At 47.2% G+C, this 21,465-nt stretch overlaps 1 protein-coding gene across 11 annotated transcripts in view; it reads right to left on the bottom strand.

Moving 5' to 3' along the window:
* The window catches only part of LOC149339394 (poly(rC)-binding protein 3-like), a 313,316-nt gene that overhangs the window by 17,787 nt on the left and 274,064 nt on the right, over positions 1-21,465 (bottom strand). For 7 of the 11 annotated variants that reach the window (XM_089548166.1, XM_089548159.1, XM_089548170.1 and 4 more), the window contains 9 exons: positions 14,078-14,101; positions 13,195-13,227; positions 12,200-12,316; positions 11,938-12,111; positions 10,717-10,845; positions 9,431-9,547; positions 7,286-7,463; positions 5,165-5,318; positions 2,255-2,374 (listed from right to left, as the gene is read on the bottom strand). In XM_089548166.1, coding sequence (XP_089404292.1) covers positions 2,255-2,374; positions 5,165-5,318; positions 7,286-7,463; positions 9,431-9,547; positions 10,717-10,845; positions 11,938-12,111; positions 12,200-12,316; positions 13,195-13,227; positions 14,078-14,101 — 1,046 coding nt within the window. The remainder of the gene's footprint in view (positions 1-2,254; positions 2,375-5,164; positions 5,319-7,285; positions 7,464-9,430; positions 9,548-10,716; positions 10,846-11,937; positions 12,112-12,199; positions 12,317-13,194; positions 13,228-14,077; positions 14,102-21,465) is intronic. The other 4 variants (XM_089548163.1, XM_089548161.1, XM_089548160.1 and 1 more) reach the window with 4 other exon arrangements.

Raw genomic sequence — 21,465 nt, forward strand, 5'->3', positions numbered from 1 at the left:
AGGTGAATTGCCAAAACAGACAGGAAAAGAATGAGGCATTTTTTTATTTTTTTTTTTTAAGGAAGGAGCCAGAGCAACAGGAATATCAGTGGTAGAGGACAGGGCATTAGCGAATAAAAAAAAAAAGACCAAGTTAAAAAAGCAGAAATTAGCAAATCAAGTTAAGAGAGTTTAAAAAAAGAGGAGCGCAGTGATTGCATGGAGAAAAAGGAGGGTGGGGGGGTAGGTAAGATGGGAAGAAAAAAAGGAGGAGTTTCTGGATTAGAGAAAAATCCGGATGGTCAAAAAATCATAAAAAGGATGACAAAAATAAAATCTAACCAAATAAAAACTAATGGTGATGGCTGGCAGAACTCATGCATACACAGACACAAATGCATGGACATGTAGTGGTAATGAAAACAGGAAGGCAAGTTGAATATAAAGGGGCCCATAAACTGCCTGATGCCAAGCAACGAAAGTTGGCATGGTGAAATATGCTTGCACTAGAGATTACTGCTGTGTTTTCCTCACATACTCCATGATCTTTATCAAGTAAGGATGTCATGACATTTGTTACATATGTGGAACTTTCGCTCACAGTAATAAAAAAAAGTGTCTCGTGCACTGTGACTTTAAAATGTTAAAGTATAACTGTGTATACTGACGTATAAGGACGTTAAGAAGTAAAGTTTACATTTGTGAAACACATTAGTGAAGTCTTGACTTTAGTAGTGTTATGATTTGCAATTGTTTTATTGATCCAGAGAGACGATGTTGCAACTAGAAAGAGATGGAAATTTTCACTCAAGGAAACAGTAAAGAAGACTACATAAAAACTGCAGCTGTCGTGGACACACATTACTGACTACAACTACTCAGTGCTACAGAACCTTCTTATAAGAGGACAATTAAACTTTCATACCATTTCGGTTGGCACACGAAGTGCTGGCTACAAGTACACTGTACACTAAGTGCCCTTACGTGAACAAACTCCCCATACTTTGCTTAAGCAAACACTGTGCACGGATTGATGTCAAGTTGTCTTTGCGTTAAGTCAGCTTAAACCGGCCTAAAATGGTTGAAAGACATAATGGACTTAATGTTATACCTCATGACATTCACAGCGAAGGGAAGCTATTTAACTGTAATGCACATGCACACACACACGTAAAAAAAAAGAGGAGCGATTTCCTTGATGATGTGCCTGCACAATACAGCCCACGTGCTCACTCGAACGCTAGCTACAACAAAGAAGGCTTTCGCTCTTATAACAAGGTTCCATTCTAAATACTTATCTGCACGGTGTACAGTTTTACACTACGAAAGAATTCTATGCAGGATGTAGAAGGAGAAAGGAGGTGGGAGAAAAAAAAAAGCAAACAGAGCGGTGTCGCAGGAAAAGTAGTACTGCACAAAAAAAAAAAGAAACTATATGTACACAAGCAAAAAGAAAAGAAGGGAAAAAGACAAAATAAATATACAACAAGAGGGCTTAGAAGCAAATGAGGAAAGGTGAAAGCAAGGGGATGTGTTTGGGGGGGGGGATGAGGGGTACTGAGTGCCTATGGGTTTGGGAAACACGGAAGGAGTCAAAGGGGGCTGCAAAAGGGATTGGGAGTTGGAAGGGTTATGCCAATTGGAGCAGGGGGGGTGGGCTGTGTGAATAAAAATCTGTTGTCATAGGAGTGAGCCTACTGTGAGGCTGAAAAGAGCACTGGACAGATAACTGTTGCAACCATTAAGGCAGAAGCTGCTGCTTTATTCCTACCCAGAAAGTCCACACTCTTTCAACAATGAGGCACATGAAGCCAAATGGATTATGGTACTACCTATTTGAATATAAGCATTAAGAAAGTCAAGTGATAACACACTGCTGTGACTGGAAGGATAGAGACAGAGGCTGCTACAAAAAGAAGAAGGTAAGCAAGAAGGAGGCTTTGCAACCTATCGAAAAGACCACAATTACACTCTTGCAAAACTTGAAAATTTTCAGGTGTGTCAATGGTGTTTTTTATTTATTTATTTTTTTGCAGTAAGGTCTTTCAAATTGGTGCAGTGCTTACTAAGCTGCCTCTGATGTGCAATAATCTGAATCCGGCAGGGAATTGATACCTGGACCCAACAACCCACCATTCTGACTAAACATCACAACAACATCTGTTTCAGCTGCGCGCTCAATAACCTGAAAGAATATCTTGCGTAAAGTAGGCCACAAAAGACTGCTTCCTGAAATCAAACGTGATTCAAATGATGCTGCGATCCTCACACCCACCTTGTGTTGATGAGGTACTGCGCAAGGTTGATTGCTTCCGGCGTTCCTGAGATGGTGACTGTTCTGTCTTTGGACCCCTCTTCAGAGTTGGATATCTTTATTGTCGCTCCAGAAAGCTGCCTGCACGCCCAGAAAATAAAATGTTACGCTCATTTCAGTCAGTGATTATTTCAAGCCTTTATCTTGAGCAAAGAAACTATCAGCTTTAACTCCAACATCGCATACAGCAACATGCAACTGATGCTGCATGTTCCAGCAATGATACCACCCACGGTGGTATCAAGTAAAAAGTCCATATATCGTCCCATCCATCGTCCCACCCATCGTCCCACCCATCGTCCCACCCATCGTCCCACCCATCGTCCCACCCATCGTCCCACCCATCGTCCCATCAGTGGGCGTACAAGACAAGAATGACTGAAACTGAAATATCAGCATCGCATCATTCAGTTCCAACTTTGTGATGGCAATTTATATCATGGGATGTATAATGTGATCAGCAGACAAGCCCACTGTACATACTATGATAGCATGTTTTATGAAAAAAATCCAATGACATGATGACTATGACAAATGGCTGATGTTAGTTTTTCATGCATAATAAGGTTTAGGCTTATGAGATTTAATGCCCCAAAGCGACTCAGGCTATGAGAGATGTCATAGTGGAGGGCTCTGGAAATTTTTACCACCTGAGGTTCTTGCACCGACATCGTGACAACAAGCTCTGACATCACATTACACGGGCCTCTAGCATTTTGCTTTTATTGAAATGTGACTGCCATGGCTGGGATTGATCGCACGTCCTTTGCATCAGCAGCTGAGCACCATAACCATTGAGCCACCGCAGTGGATTCTGAACAAGCACCAGTGAAGCAATTTCATGTTCATGGCTGTGGTTCACACTGCACTGGTTGGTATGCTGTTTTCGAATGTATGAAGTGTTCAAAGTAAAAGTACCAATATTAAAGAAGATGGAGGAGTGGAAAAGTTCCAATGTAAATAGTCAAGCTTGCGATTAATGCCATAGACTATACAATCAGAGGAGTGGTATTTGATTTGTTACAATGTGTACAACAAAGGAATAGGAAGCATTAGATTGTTATGTAAATATAAGAACTGGGAAGCACTACAATGGTATGTAAACACTATTTATTATGCATTAGCAATGAAAACAGTTGCAGAATTAAACTGAATGCAAAAAGAATGAACGATGAGTATGACAGGTGCTGAATACAAACTCAACTCAGGAGAGAAAAAGTGTGAGGTCACAGCTGTGCATTCAAATAATGGCTTTTTAACACCCTGAAGTCAGAGCCACACTGCTACATTACTGGTCTGCTACGTGAACCAGTCAAACAACTTCAAATTAAAGATGACCTCTTTTTTATGTCATTGTTAGCAAGAGACCAAGCACTTTGAACTGAAATTGGGGTTTGCATTTTTCCAATGCAAAAAATGCAAAAAAAGAAAGCTTTCCCCAGTAAAGAAATGCGTAGTCTTAGAAAACATATTCCTCTTTTGCTCTCTCTTCACCAGAGTCATGTCGCTGAGGTACGAAGCATGCAGGCATTGAAACAGATATCCACCTCAGCTATCAATAACCACAGAACTTCATTGTTGTATCGAAGGGAGTTCCACAATAATTTCAAGAGTGCTGCATAGCATGGTTATTACTATGTTTCTAGTAGAGTAGCCAACCGAATATTGGGGCCCCTGAATTTCCTAACATGCTTGATTTTTCAGACTTCTTCGCGGCACCACCACATGCTCCATAGCACCAATACATAAAAGCGACTGATATCCTGAATGCATTGCAACTGATTTCTCAACATTTTGCACTCACTACAGCACCGCTGCTAACAGCCAAGCAGTCAAATAATTTGTGCAGTGGAACATCGTTAATTAATTCAAACTACACTAGGACCAAATCCTGGCCCGAATATAGTGGGGTTCAAGTTGGAAGGGAGCCTCTTAAACAGCCGGGCTAATACCACATTTACCCTAATCTAAGGCAATAATTTTTATGGAAACTGTGGACACGAAACTCAAGGGTTGGCTTCAGCTCAAAGATACGGCTCCACCGACACAAATCGCAGCCATTATGCATGCTATCGTAAGGCCTGCATGTTCGTGCCACAATTAAGTGCAGCTTAGGTGTATTGGTGGTGTGCACTGTTGCACAACTCGACAAGCAAGTGGTGCCACTACACCGCTGTTTTTCGGGTAAAAAGTTGCTTTAGCAGCAAAAAGATCATGGGTGTTTAACATCCCAAAGAGACTCTGGCTATGAGGGACACTGAAGTGGAGGGCTCTGGACAATTTCGACCATCGTGGGTTCTTTAAAGTGCACCGACATCGAACCGTACGCAAACCTCTAGCACTTCACCTCAATCGAAATACGATTGCCGGGACCAGGATCGAACCTGCGTTTTTTGGGTCAGCAACCAAGCACCATAACCGAGCGAATGATAAGCTTAAGCGACTTTTCTTTTTCGTTGTGAGGAATTTGACTGTTGGGACTGCCTGATTTTTTTTGTTTTCGTCGTCCCTAAAGAGGCCACAAAATGAGTTGGCGACTTATAACCGATCTTCTATTTACACTTCCTTTCTGCGATGCCTGCAGGCCTTGAAGGCATCTGAAGGGAGTAATTCAAAAATTCGTGATAGCTGCAGAATGCACAAAATTTTTTTGTTTTCCTCGGGAAAGAAGACTTCCAGGCAACTACCCCTTGTTATCATAAGAGCCATTCTTGCTCTAGGGTACAGATGAAAATTTTGCACTAAAATCAAAAGCAGCACATTAGTAAGCAGTTCAGTTTTGGTCACGAGGTAATGGTGCAGCAACGCCCTGTCCTGCAGCATTGTCCCTAGCAGCATTTGCATCTAGGCTGCTCCAGCAGGGATGCGTACCTGATTTCATTGATTTTGGAGCCTCCCTTGCCGATGATGCACCCTATGAGGTCATTGGGGATGGTCATTTCAGTGGTGGTGGTGCTGGCGGTGGCAATGGCAGCAGCTGCAGTGTTGGGCCGCAAGTTGTTGGTGGTTGCCAGCGCTGCAAGCGCTGTCACAAAGCAGCACGCAAGTAAGCATGCCAGCAGAGCACGGATTCCACACAAGTGGCCCGCCGAAGCTCGGGGCACTTTGAGACTTTAGAGAGGTCAAAGAGAGGCAGACTGATCAAGTACATTGTTATTCATTACTTTCTCTAAATTCTTTCCTAAAAAACAAATTTTGAGTACACACTTGCCTATGAGGGAATGAACGGAGCAATTGCTCATAAGCATCCAAGCGAGCACAGTCATTAGCAAAGAAAAGCTATCTGTCCTGGCCTGGGCACTGAACCTGAGACCACTACCGGTCTGAGGTAGTCACTGCCCAAACTAATCTAATGATGACTAAGCACGGTTTATTTGGTTTATTGGGGTTTAACGTCCCAAAGCAACTCAGACTATGAGGGATGCCGTAGTGAAGAGCTCCGAAAATTTCGACCACCTGGGGATCTTTAACGTGCACTAACATCGCACAGCACATGGGCACTAGAACTTCGCCTTCATCGAAATTCAGCCGCCGTAGCCATGATCGAATCCACGTCTTTGGGGCCAGCAGCCGAGTGCCATAACCACTGAGCCACCGCGGCGGGTAAAGCCGACTAAAATCTTTCTTCAAATGCTGTTTCTGATCATTTGTAGCCATATGCTGTGTTCAGGTGTGGATGCTAATGAGTGCCATTACTCCCTTGACTGAAATCTACTCCACCTTAGGGTGCTCCTTGAAACGCACTGGTTACCAGAATACCTTTGGTCTTCAGGACACTTGTTGCAAGGTACTGCTAAACCAGTGCATATAATAGTTAACAAATTTCCAGATGAAGTTTTGTTTTTCAAGCTAGGGAGCCAAGTTTTACTCAGGGAGCCTTGATTTCAACTTAGCAGATCAAGAGACCGTATTCTGCCAACAAACAAATCGTAGGTGCCTTCTCATTACAGAAATACTTCGAACATGACGAAATACATATTTTGCAGTAAAAATGCATATGGCAACAAGATTCTGTGCAGCACTTTTCTTCTATTGCACCAGAAAGTAAGAAAAAATTTGGGGAGTATTTTTCAACTACACGGAAAACTATACAAATACTTACCATCGTTAAGCTGCAAAAAACGTTACGAGAAAACAGCACGAAACCAGTAAATGGACCAGGTAGATAACGCTACAGCAACATCAACTTACTGGTAAGACAAAAATTTTTAAAATTTTTTGCTTTCCTGAACAATGCAAGCAGTTACCAGATAAACGCCTTATAGTCATACAAACAGCAAAAACAGCTACGTTCATCCCGTCCAGAAAACCTGACTGTTCTAGAGCATAGTATGAGAACCTTTTGGCATTTTGTACAATGAAGGTTACTGTATTTTTAGGTATAGCTACCAGACCAAAATCTAATTTTTCCTTCAAAAGAGTCAACATTATGAAATATAAAGATTCATTTGAATTTTTTGAATAGGGCCACTGGTTAGAGTGAAATGCACACACAAGAATCATAAAATTGCGCCACAGAAGGTAAATTGCCCAGAGCACACGTTTTTTAGCTGCACCATGAGGGTAGACTGTGGAATGCACCTTTTGCACCACACGCAAGAACAATGCACCACATCGAAATTTGCACTTTTCTCTGCTTAGCCTTGACTCTTGCATTAAAGGCAATTGCAAGGACCAACACTCGCCACAAAAGCTTCCAGTCTGCCATGGTATGGAAAAGTACCCCCTCAGCCAAGGCCCACTACAATTGCATCTTGAAGTCACCAATGATGCTGTCTCCATCATGTCACAGCTAATAAAGAATGAGCTCTGTGCAGCGCAGGACTGCCGCACACACTCAAGACGAACGCTCCGGATGCTCTGCAACCGATGCGCCGCTCTGACGATGGGGGAGGTGCCATGGGGAGAAGAGTCGGGGTCACACGGTGGTCGGAGGTCGGCGGTGGAGGGGGTTGGTAGTGGTGGGGGAGGGTTGGGTGCCTGCACTCTCACCTTGCGGGTTGATGGCCCCGACGCTGTGTCCTGGCAGCAGCGGGGCATGCTGCAAAGCCAGCTGGTGCAGTTTGGTCAGCTGCGGGGCGGGAACAAAGAAACACGAGGGGCACGACAGGTTGGTCGCCTGTTTGACGCCTGCCATATTGGAGGCGGCGGGGGCCGGCACTGAGCCCGGCTGCAGTCGAAGAAGGTAGAGGGAAAGAGAAGCCCACCATCACGGGGAAGAAGAAAAAAAGAAGGAAGGGGGACCGGGGAGCAGTCATTAATAAGACGTCCTCCTCACTTGGCTCTCGCGGCATCTCCTCGCACACAGGGGGGGCCACCGCGCGGCTCTTAGACCCCCGGGCTGGGGACGGCACGCGGGAGCCTGGAAACGAGCGCTCTACGGGCTACGTGTTATTTGGGCTCGCTGCTGAGAAGTCCCAAGCAGAGAGACACAACGTGCGAGCAAACTCGCGAGCCACTTGAGAGTCCACGGGGGTGCCACGCTACAATGGCTGTGATGCAACGGAGCCGTGGGGAGAAATACATGGCCGCTGCTGAGTTGTGAGAACTCAATATGCCGCTAGCAGCAAGTGACTCGACGCTTCCACGCATCTGCTAAGACCTAGTCTAGAGATCCTCAGACATGAAAATTTGCACAAAACATTAAACCTGACCAAAGCATGCTGCTAGTCCTTCAAGTGCAGTTTCTCTGTTTCTAGCAGTTACATGCTCTTGTTATAAATGTGCCTGCTGATTTCTTTAGGTTGTTTGTGGTGAGGCTGTAATGACTATGAATTCTATCAGGCAGATCTCCCCTTAATAAGCGCACACTAAAAATTTTTAGCATTCACATAAAAGACAGAACAATCACTTCACTGCATTTTAGGCTTTGTGTTGAAGCACGATGCCACATCTTCCAAGGAGGTAATCACCCAGGTGCTTAGAGAACCTAGGAGCCAGGAACAACTAGTGGCACTGTAAGCAACTACTAATGTCAGTATTTACTAGTAATAATAGTGAGCAGTAGGCCACGCAGTACACGCCGTTCTATTGTGGCGTCGCACCCATCGTGACTAGTGGCCAGTTCTTCAGGCTAAGACAGGTGAGAACGTGTGCTGTGTGCGCACTAGGTAGGGTGTAAGGTATGGGTTGGTGGGTGGTCAGGTGTGGCCAGGTGAGAAAAATTAATCAATTCAGATCTCAAGCTGACAGTTAGTGTCCCCATACAAACCTTTCCTTTGCAATAACAGGTTGAAAGAGAGAAGACGAACTAGGAAAGCATGCAAACAAGCCGCATTACACTTAGGACTTTCGTGTATCTTTGTGGAACTGTGCCTCAGAGCTCGCGTGATGTGCTCGAAATGTTGAAAAAAAAAATACTCTGCTGTTTTTTACGCTCCCATGATGGCCCTAAGACAGTTTAGCTAGCACCAGTCGGAAAGGGACAAGGCAGCAATTAACAGCTTGGCTGAAGACCAGTGAGACCGAAAAGCCTGGCGAAGACAAGTAAAAGAAAGGAATCCCCTGATAGTGGGCTTCTTTCTCTTCTCCCTTTTTCTAATTTTTTGTTTTTATGCAAATCTGAGCAGCTCCCTGGGAGCACTCTGCAATGCCACAGGATAAACGTTAGAAAGTGAATTTGAGAGAGAGGCAAGGATAGGAGGAATAGAAAATGGAGTGCGCTTGTGTTGCTTTGGCTACTGTGCAAGACAACCATAACTCACCAGCACAAAAACATAACAGGAAGACTGAGCAAATAAGCAAAGCACAAATCAAGAGATGTATACAACAGCATGAACACAAATAGAAGCTCACCTAGGCTCCTTGTTCCAAGACTCAGCAACTTATGCTAGCAAGCCGCAATACTGAAATATGATTTAGTTCCCACTTAACTTCATACGAATTGTCTTTGTCCATAGCCCCTGTAAGTGGTGAAACTAGTATCTCGATAAACTCTCAAGCAAAAAAGAGAGACTATAAGGAGCCACTAGTCAGGAAAGAAACGTATCACAAGAGCAGTTTTAGACAAAACTGCGAGAACCACTAAAGCTAGTGCATAAAACAACAGTGGCGACATGCAAGCCTTTAGCAGAGCAGCAAGGGTGCTAAGCTGCCAAAGTAGCTACACAAGAGTGCCGAGCTGCCAAAGTTACTCACGTCAGGATGTGGAATTGCATATTGCCCTTGAACTGTGTAGGCTTGACCGCCTGCAAATATCACTGGTGGCATGGCTGGCTTTGGACGGTACGGTATCGTCGCTCCCTTTGGAGGGGACTGTAGGAAAGAAGAAATAATCAAAGTACAGCACTGAGTATCCAAGGTCGTGGAGTCAAGCAACAATCACGCATCTGAGATCCTTTGGTTGAGGGGCATGTGGCTAAGATTAAAGTGCTGGATTCATGTACAAGTGCCGAAAGAAGGCCTCAACACTTTTCACCGCCACATTGTGATCAATGTCAGAGTTTGCCAAGCATTTACCTAGTGTTGTACTTCTGACATTGGTAATTAAGTGGGATTTTGAACTGAAAGAGGAAGCTAAGCTAATATAAAGGCTGAATTCATTGTGAATCGTAAAAAATTGAGTTTCCACACTTACAGATTTAGCTGTAGAGTATAAAGAAAACCTTCAACAGAGCTCTGTCAGTTTGGGAATGCAAAATTTCACTGAAGTGAGAAATCTTTACAGAACCTGGATGCAGCTTTAGCTGCACTTTTGACCATTTAAGTTAACAAGAAGCCAATATGGCGTTTTTTACCTTCAGAAGAATCCTGTGTGGCTTTTGGATAAGAATGGCTGAATATAATAGCTTTCCTTTTTTTTTTTGATGTCACTATAAGGATTATTACTATACTTATTCTTTGAAAATTGTCCCTGCTTTACCAAGGTATAAATATCCGCAAGCACAGAGAGCAAAACTCGGCACTACAAGAGGGGAAACATAGCACATACTATATTCCACAAGGCATTTAACATTTTATGAAAGCCCTAGTGGTGCTTATCCAATGACCATTTCTTATCTAACATCAATTAAAAAAGAATTTTGGTTCAAATATTTACTGTTTGCAGCCAAATTGCTGAAGAGTCCCATCAAGTCACTAGAAACAAAACCTCAAAACAAAAAAGTCTACAGAAGAGGACAAAAAGTATCACAACATTGGGACTGCAATTTTTCTATTTTCTGTGTAGATATAAGAAACACTTACAAGACGCGTACTATAAAAGCCTCCTAACAATCAAAATATGGCAAGATAAACTGCTGTGCTTGTTTCCCAACATGTCCAAAATTTCGACTGAAACAAAGGCAATTCTGCACTCGTAAAGCACATTTTCCTGTCTGCCATTTATAATCAGTTGATGGAGATCATGCCAAACACCAAAGAACACATTATCAAGACACCAAAGTATGTGGCGAAAGAAATTATGCACCCATCGACATTCTCACCTCCATCATGACACAACAGATCTGGTAGATGCACTTTGTGATAGCATCAGCAGTTCCAGAAACGGTCACGGCTCGTTCGGTGGAATTAGGGAGCATCTCACTGGCCACCTGAATGGAAGCCCCTGTCACCTGCAGATACAGGTTGAAAAAGAGGAAAACCAAACATGAGCTGCATCCCAGACCACAATGACGTCAGCAACGTATATACTTGGGCACACCAACAAACACATTTATTTATTTATTTACCCTCAGGGCCGTTAGGCGTTACAGAGGGGAGTGGGAATACATGCAAGTACCAAAAACAAAACAGCAGCTAGAAAAATTGAATATAGTTACAGCAAACACTGGTATAAAATCAATAACAGAATTAACAAAAGGCAGCATTTCACAAAACAAAACACAAACGAAAACAGCAGCTAATAAATTAACAGTTATGGACACATACTTATATAAAATTAATAACAGTGTTACGAAATGAAGTAGTATCAGTAATTACAGCAATATTGTGGGGAAGATGATTCCAGCTGACACAAGTTCTGGGTATGAATGAATCATGAAAACATCTTGTGCGACACGGAGGGATCCAAACTTTGTGGCAGTGATCAATGCGTGCTGAAATATAGGGTGGCCTTTTTAATAACTTCTCTTTAAGATGAGGATTATGATAAATTTTGTGAAAAGTACATAATGAAGCTATTGACCTGCAATGGGAAAGAAGCTGTAAAGAAAGGTGAGCTTTCATGGCAGTTACACTACTAGTACGATGATAGTTGGAAAGAATGAAGCATGAAAAAGAAACTGCAAAAAAAAAAAGTGATGGCTCAGCTGATAGTTTCATGCACTGACTATCGTAGCAATGCCTTCAACTCTCTGATCATGCTCCTCTGCAGTGGCGGCTCAGTGGCTTGAGCACCTGTCCTGTATGCAGCAGGTGTGGGGTTTGATCCTCAGTGCTGCTGAGTATCCACTGGTTTACTGATGGGTAAAAGCTCCCCACTGGCCTAGTGCCCAGCTTTCTCTTAGATGACATGCTCAGCAAAAATGGCAGACCAAACAATGGCGCCCTATCGCCAAACCGCCCCTACAGCATTAAGAATTAAATTATAACCTTTCTCTGCAGTTTTCCTTTTCATCTCATTGCATCTCCAAGCGACAGAGTGCAACTGAACGCCCATGCTACCTGTCTAAAATTCAGCAAGCGAGAGGAAATATGCTTCTGACCTCGCGGATTTCCTTGATCTTGGAGCCTCCCTTGCCGATGAGGGATCCACACTGGCTGGCCGGCACGATGAGGCGCAGTGTGACAGGTGGCTTGGGCAGGTGGCTGCCATTGCTCTGCAGCTCCTGGAGGGTCGGTCCCACCGTCTGCACGGGGAGGCAAAGCAGAGACAACATCTGCCCGCTCTGTGAAACGTCCACCGCTCCAGCCCCCCCTGCCCCTGAGCTCGTGAGGAGTCGAGCAGCTTGCGCAGCCAGGGCTCACCTCTTCAAACTTGCGGGCGATGAGCGAGAAGGCCTTCAGTATGGCCTCCGTGGAGCCCGTGACGGTGACAATGCGCTCGGGGCACGAGCCATCAGAAATGTTGATCTTGGCACCACTCTGCGAGAGTTGAAAAGCAAGGACATCTGGAGGGGCTGCGTTGTAGGCGCATTGGTGGCTAATGGGCTGTATCGTATCCACTTCATAAAAAATCTCTGGCCTAGCAACACAAGCCATGACAAAAAGGTACACAGGACTGCAGAGTTGCAACTCTATCCTGTGTGCTTCTACTACTCTCACTGCCATGACTTCCACTTGATGCTGCTCTTATTAAGCCACAACAATAACCTGTTCAACTTCTAGTGCCTTCATATGTGGGCAGACACCACTTTACAGGCCTAATTAAACATAAGTAAGTACCCTGACATTTGAAATGAAACTGTTAGCACAAATGTAATTTAGTTCATTAGCGCTCTCGAATGAAAATTTTCCAGCAACAGAAGTTAGTTCAGAGTGATTCTGAAAATAGCAACACTGTTTTGTTGTCGCATACATGTACTGGGTGTATAATAGTATTCAGGTCTTATGTTTATATCGTTGTAGAGCCTTGTTAAAAAGTCTTTATGTCATTTGCTTTGCTCATGAGGTGCACAGTAAAGCACGTACAGATATGCTAAAGACCGAACGGTCTTGAAATGTGAGGGTAAAGGTTCTCCTCCCCTAACGAAGACATAGGTCTTCACGGATTACATAAGTTCTTCACTAAATGGCTATAAAGCAAGCCACAAGCATTAAGAATTTTCACCAAGGGTGTACATGCAATCAAAGCATAACAGCACTTGAAGTTATTTTGCTTGGCAGAGTTGAGCATGGAAGTTAAATACAGCAGCATCAGGACAAGTATAAAGGTGAAGTTAAAAAGAAGTATGTAAAAGATAATTAACTAGTCAAACATTAGGAAGCTCTACAAAGAATGTAAACACCTCAGTGGAACTTACCTCTTCTCTGAACTTTTTTATGTTGTCGCCTTTCTGCAAAAAGATGGGAAGTGCAAAGAAGCATCACATCATGCCCCACACAGATAATGCCTAGTGCAAAGCAAAACCAATCAAGAGTAATTAAAATACCAGCAATAAAAAGACAGTAAGGTGAGCATAGGTAGCAGGAGTAACTACAATTTACAACAAAGACCAGACTTTTTGAACAGGCAGTTTGAAACCTGAGCTCCATAGGATGCTATTCAGACAAAGCCAAGAGGAAGAAGACTGTTGAGACTACAATAACTGTCGAAAAACATATGACACTTTGTCAGATGTAAGCTATTCTTGTCAATGGTAATATTCACTTTTTTCAACATTACTAACAAAGAAAAAAAGACTAGCATCTAGCAGCAAGCAAAAAAGAAGAGCTCAGTGCACAAAAATTGTTTTATTTCATGCTTCTTCTGAGGATCTTCTAATTCACGTGAGTTCTTAAAAAATTGTGGCTAATATCAATAGCGCCTGAATTCAGCAGATATACGCAGTAATATCTATATATCTATCCAACCTAAACTGTGGCAACACTGAATTTGCTTACCAGCAAGGGGAAGACTGAATGACTAGCTAACAGACAAGCTGAAATGATGCACATCCCTTCATTTTTAAAGGCGTGCACAGTTTACAGAGCAGCCGTATCCAAATGAAATCTTAATTTAGTATGTACATTCACTACTCTCGCAACACAGAACTAAAGAGAAGCACTTTGAACAAGGCAAACTGGTTTCGCTGCTTCATTAAAGTCATAATTTTTGCTGCATCATACTGCAAGATTAGTGCTTCTGGAGAGGCTGATAAGATAACAAAGGAGTGGCCTTATGGCACAAATAATGGTTGAACTTACTTTTCCTATGATGCTTCCCACTTCCTGCAAGACAAAAACAAAAGGAAACAAATGATTCAGTCAACTCTGGAATCAAAACAAAGAAATAAAACACAAGTGAAAAGACAAAAAGCCGCTGTACTTTTTGCAATCACACTGAGCACTGGGTCAATTAAGTTGCATCGATGTGCAAAGACAGCCACTGTGGTGAGTGGGTGAAGGTATTTAAGCCGAAGTCACTGCTATGCTTGCAACAGTAAACCACAGCTAGAATAACCCAAAACTTGTCACCACTTTATATGGTGATAAAATGACCATGGTCAGGCTGACACATTGCCTCGTACTATGAAAATATCAGCAGCCATATAAAACTTCTCTCATTCTTCAGCTGCAACAGTTATGTAAACCCTGCCAGAAAAGATCATTTAGATGTTGCAAAAACACCGCTAAAACCAACTGGAATTTGACAGCATCTTACAGGTTTCCTATTGGTACCAGTGGTGTCTTAGTAAGCTTCCACTGGTCCTTCTTGGGTGGGAAACGGTTGCAGGAGACTTAGGCTAAGACAGCGAGCGTTACTACAAGCAATGCGAGCCAGAGTAGTAATTAGGGCACAATATCTGCCGGTGTGCTCGCTTTCCATTTGCAAACATGCAGTACTGCGCTGAGCTCGACCAGCGCGAGCCACAGCAGGGTTTCATCCATCACCAAGAGAGCGCGAGAGAGAGATTGAGGAAAAAAAAAAAAAACGAAAGTGCGGATAAAAACGACGACACACGACGAAAGGACAAACTGCAGCTCGGCGCATGCCAAGAACGAAAGACAAAAATCGAGACAGAGAGCGAGAGAGAAAGGGCGACAAGCGGGGCCGAGCAGGCAGGCCGGCGGAGCGGTGCAGAGAGAGAGCGAGTGGAGGGGGCATCTTATCAAGCATGCCTGAACGGCTCTGCCGGGCGGCGGCGGCACCGTACAAGAGCTCATTTCCTCGGGACCGCGTACGCTGAGCGGGCGCCGCGTGGTCGAGAGCGCGCGCCGGCGGCTGCGAGTTGGCCGACTGGGAAAAGAACCCGGTGGCGCGCAGGCGCGCTCACCCATTTCCGCCTTTGTTCCCGCAGGAACAAAAGGAAGGAAGGCGCAGAGACGGGGGGAGAGAAAGCTTCAAAAACCTTAGAAGTGCACTGAAAAGAGGGCAGCGCCGCCACCACCGCCGCCGCTCGGGGCGCTTTACGGCGAGCCACGGAGGCTTATCTGGTGGGGCAGCCGCGTCAAAGGGCGTTACACAAGGCGGTAAACACATGCCGGCAACGGCGGCATCAGCGGCAGCGCCGCGCTCCGGATCTTGAAGGACGACGCGGCCGAGCAGAAAGCGCGGAGAAACGGCCCGAGAATCCCCCCGCGCACCGTTGCAGACGCGTCGCGGGGCGGGCCGTGGCTTAACGGCACGGCGAGGGATGGGAAAGGGCGTTAGTGAGAGGAGGCGGCGAAGAAGGGCACGGCTGAGGAATGGAGGGAGAGGGGGGTTCCTGACAGGCAGCGAGCAAATTGTCGTACACCAGACAGAAATAGCGCCGGGGACGCGGGAGGTGGATGAAGGAAGGTCGTGATACGCACGCACAAAGGCGAGCAATGTTGGGGGGCGAAACAACTGGCTCGGTCGAGGGAAGGAGAACACCGGCATAAGACAATAACGACGAACCGGAGAGGGGAGGGGGGGCTGGCAGCGAGAAGTAAAAAGAGAGGTGGAAGAGGAGCCGAGAAGAACAAATAAAGACAGGGGAGCGAGGCCTCGCGCACGAAAGGAAAGAAGCGAGTACATGGAGGCGCGAAGGGAAGACAAAAGGAAGGCGGCTGCGAAAGCAAACAGCGGGCCGACGTCACAAAGTTGCATATTCGGCAGAAGGGAGGAGGGGCCCGGATAGTTCGGCAAACAGGAAATAGCGCTGCTAGCCGGCAAGAGCAAGGCTTTATTTAAACGCTCCGCGGACGTTCGCAGACTCAGCGTAGGGGGGTCGAGGAAAGACAGCGATTGCCTTGCAAGACGGGACACGTCTGAGAGAATGATCCATCAATAAAACAGCATGAAAATGGAGGTCAAAATCACCAATGCGTGGCGCGGGTGCGGCCAAAATCCACCCGTTTCAAAGCGCGCCGCTTAACTACACGTCCTCACGGCGTGCTCGCTGGGGGTGCTCAATAAAGCCTCTGAGCCGCCTTCACAAAAACGTTTAAGGTATGGAACCGGCAGCTAGCAAATGAAGAAATATGAGCGCACGAATATCTTTCTTAATATGAAACGCTTGCAGATTCTCATTTTTCGTTCCAACGAACGACCGAATTAAGGCCTAAACGTCACCAAATTCGGAAATTATTTTCACTGTTACTGCGAAAACAACAAAAAACTAAGGTTGCAAGGAAGAGTACCGATTACAAAACCCTTAGCCATTCTCAGTTCACTACGCAAGAACACTTGAGACCACTGTTCAAGTAGCTACACTGCAGGTTATCCTGAGGAATTTAACTCAGCAATTTTTTGCTCGGGTCTTTCTGTTCACGTGCCATGTCCAACACACTTTCTTTTTTCGTACGTAGTGACTACAAGATGCTTCCATACATCCCGCATCGTCCTGTCTACTCCTTACTCTTGTGAACGCGCCTTTTCTGCAAGTTTTTTTCCACAATCACATGTATCTCTTCCGGCTTAACCTTCGCCAGCCCCTGCCATTTCCACACCACCATGCCACTTGCAATTTTCCCCTGTAAAGGGTGCACCACCTTAGGCACACAAACATGACGGAGAAACAAACGGCGTAAGAAAAAAAAGGAGGGGGGGATGCAGTTAACTTTTTAAAGCGGCATCTGCTGAAGTATTAGAAAACGTTTACATTCCACCCCGAGATCGAGCTATTATTCAGTGCCTCTAACAAGTTTGCTTACGTTTGCATCATTTTCCTATCTGACGAGTCATCGGGTCAATCCCCTCGAACTAAATTTACCCAACTTGCCCTCCCGATAACATTCATGGCGCTCGCTTAAAATGACGCAATGCCCGGGGGCAGACACAAAGAACCGCTTCATCAATCCCGCACAAAAGTCCTAAGTCAAGCATATCGCGCGCACAGTCATTACGACCGCACTACGGCGAGCTTCCCATCGTTTAACGACTTCCGCCGGAAACGTCGCAGCCGCCGTCGCAGGCACGAACTGCTGCCGCAAGGAGCAACTGCGCAGCAAACGGCACGGCGATGCGTGAGCAAGACGAAGAATAAGGAACGCCGCAGGTGCCTCCGTCCCTCCCCGACCCGCACTTCCGCCTCGCCTCCACCTTTTTTTTCCGTTCACAGTCGGGCGCACGTTGATCTTGAGAGGAAGGTCCCTGCCATTGGGTAATTAACGGGGACCTCGCGCCTCATTAATTCACCCACTTAAGAGAATCGCCGAGCGGCGTCAGCGACTCTGGTTACCGCCTCGCCGATGCCTCAAGCCGGCACGCACGGCGATTCTTGGGGCGGCGGTGCCGGCCGGCGCTTTCTCATCCCCTTTCCGTCGGCAAACACGCCCCCCCCCCCCCCCCCCCCTCCCCACTTCACCACCATAGAAGCTGCCTGCAAGAGCCCGGGCCTTCTCCCTTTGAGGCGGGGGGAGGCACCGGCGGCGGCGCGATTTTGAGCGATAATGACGACGCCTGCAGAACGTTCCTTTTCCAGAGGACCTTCCGATCCTCCTCTTCTCCTTCCCTTTCCCTCGGCTTTGGCAAACAAACGAACCTGGGAGAGGAACGACGGAACGCGTTGCCGCTACGACGACGACGGGCATCAAGAAAAGCCAGAAACGCCTGCGGGCGGCGACACCGGGCGGAAGAAAAAGCAAGAGAAACCCATTTAGGCCCGCCGCCTTTACGCGGCTGCTGCCCTTCGACGAAGCGGGGAAGCAATCGCAGCAGCGCCTGACGCGGGCCACGCTGACAGAATCGAAAAATCCGCCGCGCAGAAGCCTCAATCATCTAGATCTGCGCGAGGGCGAGGGTGCGGGAAGTAAACAAGCGAAGTTAGCAAGTACCAACCACTCGGGAAAGCTCCGCGCAAAAGAAGCCAGCTCTTTACTGCCAGTCATCCACCGAGTACTATGGGACAGCCACCGGACGGTGAACAACGGGCTATGCACTGATGCACTGTGTTTCGATCACAGTGCCGCCCATGGGACGTCACGTCACGATCTTTAGAACACGGGCATATATATACAAAATTTTCACTGCTGCTATTAAGCGTACTTTGCTTCCAGTGTCCAGAAGATTAGTTGAACGGTAATCTCCGCGAAGCGCTTTTCTGATAATCTCGAGCTTACAGCGACTGTGCTAGTGACCGTCATGCAGAATCCACGCTCTCAGAAAGCTAACCGCGCGTTTTACGTTTTGTCCGCCTACCTCCGTCGCACACGCTACCACTACGCACGGCGTATAAGTCAGCTACAGCTCACCGCAAATTTTCGAACTCCGCCACAGGAAATGAGAAGCTAAAATGGAAGCAAAAGAAAACCAAATGCGCAGAAGCGACGAGAGCGTTGCGTGAGCAAATAAAACAGATATATACGCTAAGAAAGAAAGAAATAAGGTTGCTCCCTCTCATGTCGCAGCCGAGAAGAACCGCTATTCGTTTTCATTTCAGGCTAACCGGGCGACGGACGAGGTGCAGGCGGCGGCGGCAGATAAACGAATCCGGAGGCCAGTTTTCCAGCGAAACCTTCCGTCGGTCGTGTTAATAACAGGCGCGCGCAGCTCTCCGGGCTCGCGGGAATCCTGCGGTCTTGCTCGGCGCGGTCGTCCCAGGGCGCGCGCGCGCAGCGCGTGTCGACACCGCGCCAGCAGCAAGCAAGCAAGCGCGCTCTGCACAAGGACCCCGAGGCGCGCACGCCATTCTCTCTTGCCGCTGCTGCTCCTCCTCCAGCATACGGCTTACCGAGGAGGCCAATAGCGGAGCGACGGCGACAGCGGCTCCCGATACTCGGCGTCGTACGGCGGGGGCCAGAAAGCAATCCAGAAGAGCTCATTCCGGGGCGACAACGAGTTTAAGAATGGCTCCCGCGAGGGAAAACAGTCGTTCTATTTGTCGCCGAGAAAAAAGGGCGACGGGTTACACCCTGGAGAGGAAGAGGAGGAGCAACATCGCGAGTCGCTGTCGCCACACTCCTCGTGTCGCGGCTGCTTCAGTAAGCGAGAGACGTACGCGCAGGCTGAGTGCAGTGGCAGACTGAGAAGAATAACAAGAGCTAAGATAAAAGAAAAAAGAAAGAAGGGAGAGAGAGAGAGAGAGAAGAGAGAAAATGCGCTGAAAAGGCTATAAAGAAACTGGAGCAGACGACAGGAAACTAGTGCCGAGGATTCCTTCATTTACTTCGTGTTCCACGCGCTGCACTTTCCTTTATTCGTTCTTGCTCTTTCCGATCGCTGTTTGTCGCTGCCCCCCACCCTCCTTCGCGCCCGCCTGTCCTTCACTTCGTTACTTCTTTTTCTCTGTGCCTTTTTTCACCTTTTTCTTCGCTTCCCCTCTCCCACTGTTATTTGTCGCCGCTCGCGCAGCGGTGCTGCTGCTGCTGCCTGCGTCGCGCCTCCCGTTTTCTTTTCCCTTTTCTTTGTCTTCTCTTCGCCCCTGGGCGGCGTTTCGCGCAGCGCCGTCCGCCGCCTCGGGGCACGTTTTGCCTTCACCGCGTCGCGCGGCTTGAGCAACGCCGAGGTGTATCTCTGTCGCTTTGAATGTTCGCCTGGGGACGTCATTTTCCGCCGAGTTGTCCCCGAAGTGGGCTCGCGCCTTCTCCAGTAGCTTCTCCCCTCGCGCCGTCTTCTCTCCTCCGACGATTCCGTTCCCTTTTCTTTCACCCTTTCTTCTCTCCGAACGGCGCACGCGCGCTTTGAGTCCTAGCCCTGGCCCTCTTCACTTCTATTTCGCGACCGCGTCGACAGGGCGGGCACAAAGAAACGAACCTGTGTGTGTATGAGAGAGAGAGAGAGAGAGAGAGAAAGAGAGCAGAGACCAACTGTGCAGGGAGGAAGGGGGGATAAAGCGAAGAGAGGGGGAGGGGGGGGGGAGGAGGACGAAAGAACTAAAGAAATGAACGAGCAGCCGGATCGTGCACAGGCCGGGGATGTACCAACGCGGTGTGGGGCCGCCGGCTGGCCGGCGGTGCACTACATGTAATTGCGTCGGGCTGCCGGCGCGGCGCCGAGATAGCGCGTTGAGAAACGGCCGCTCCGCTCCTTCACCCGTCCACCGCCCCTTTTGTTCTAAGTCGCGGCCGTGCACGCATCACACCCCCCCCCCCCCCCCCCCTCCCTTCCCCTCCCGCTACTTTAACTCCTCCGAGAGCTGCTGCTGCTCGCTTCTCTAACAAACCGCGAGCACGACGACCGGCCGGTACGGGCCACCACCGCAACATGGAACAACACGTCCCCTCCTCCCCGTTAACGCCTCGAACTGCGATGCGCGGTCCCTATCTCGGGCTCTTCTATAAATGTCTCGTGCGGCCGTCTTCCGTTCCGGGCTGTTCTTTATGAAACTCGTTACAAAGCCACCCGCGCCACAGAGACGCTGCCGAGCCACGCGCTGCGACGCTGTCCGGCCGGTCACGTCGGCCAAACAGCGGCGGCGTACAATGGAGGACAAACACACTCCGAGGACAGTGTACAGGTGAAGACGCGTGCGAGGCCGGAGCGTGCCAGAAGTTTGTTACGACAAAGTATAACCCAGTGAGACAAGAGTGGACGCGTGATTCTTTGACAACAATTTCTAGTTCCCATTTTGGGCCCAACTAGCAATGCACAGCACCCCCTGCCTACTTTGTTGCGTGGTAATGAAATTGACTGTGCGAGTCTGAAAGCCCGAAATCGAAAGCATCAAGCTGAGCCAACACGAAGGTGCGCCGTACGACCGCGTGCAAAACAAATGCACGCTTGCATTGTTGAAGAAGCAGCCATCTAACTGGCTTGGAAATTGTAGAACACGGATCAAAATGTCGAATCGGTTGACCGGAGACTCAAAAACAGTGCGACTAAACTGGGGAGAATGTCAACCACGTTTCGATGGTGCTTCACGATGTCCCTGGGGTGGTAGTGACATTGCTTGTATTTTTGAATCATTGCGCCGTGTTGCATTTTTCTCAAAGCATTGCTGTTGTCTGCATTTTCTGCCCCGTCAATGTTAAGGATCTTGGGGCAAGTCGAGCTTCTCTGAACCGCTTTCCTTTACTTTCCCCAAAACCTCGAGCAGGCTTGTTCACGGAAATAAACTGTTTATTCGGTCGATTAAAACACTTCATGACTGGGCTGTCCAATACGCGTAAATGAACACGTCTCGCGCTTAGGTATGGCAAAGGATTCGTGAAACGCGAAGAAATAAGAATGCGACAAGTATGAAAAAAAA

Source organism: Amblyomma mixtum, chromosome 6, assembly GCF_055824585.1.
Source record: "Amblyomma mixtum isolate Tamu chromosome 6, ASM5582458v1, whole genome shotgun sequence".
NCBI lineage: Eukaryota > Metazoa > Arthropoda > Arachnida > Ixodida > Ixodidae > Amblyomma > Amblyomma mixtum.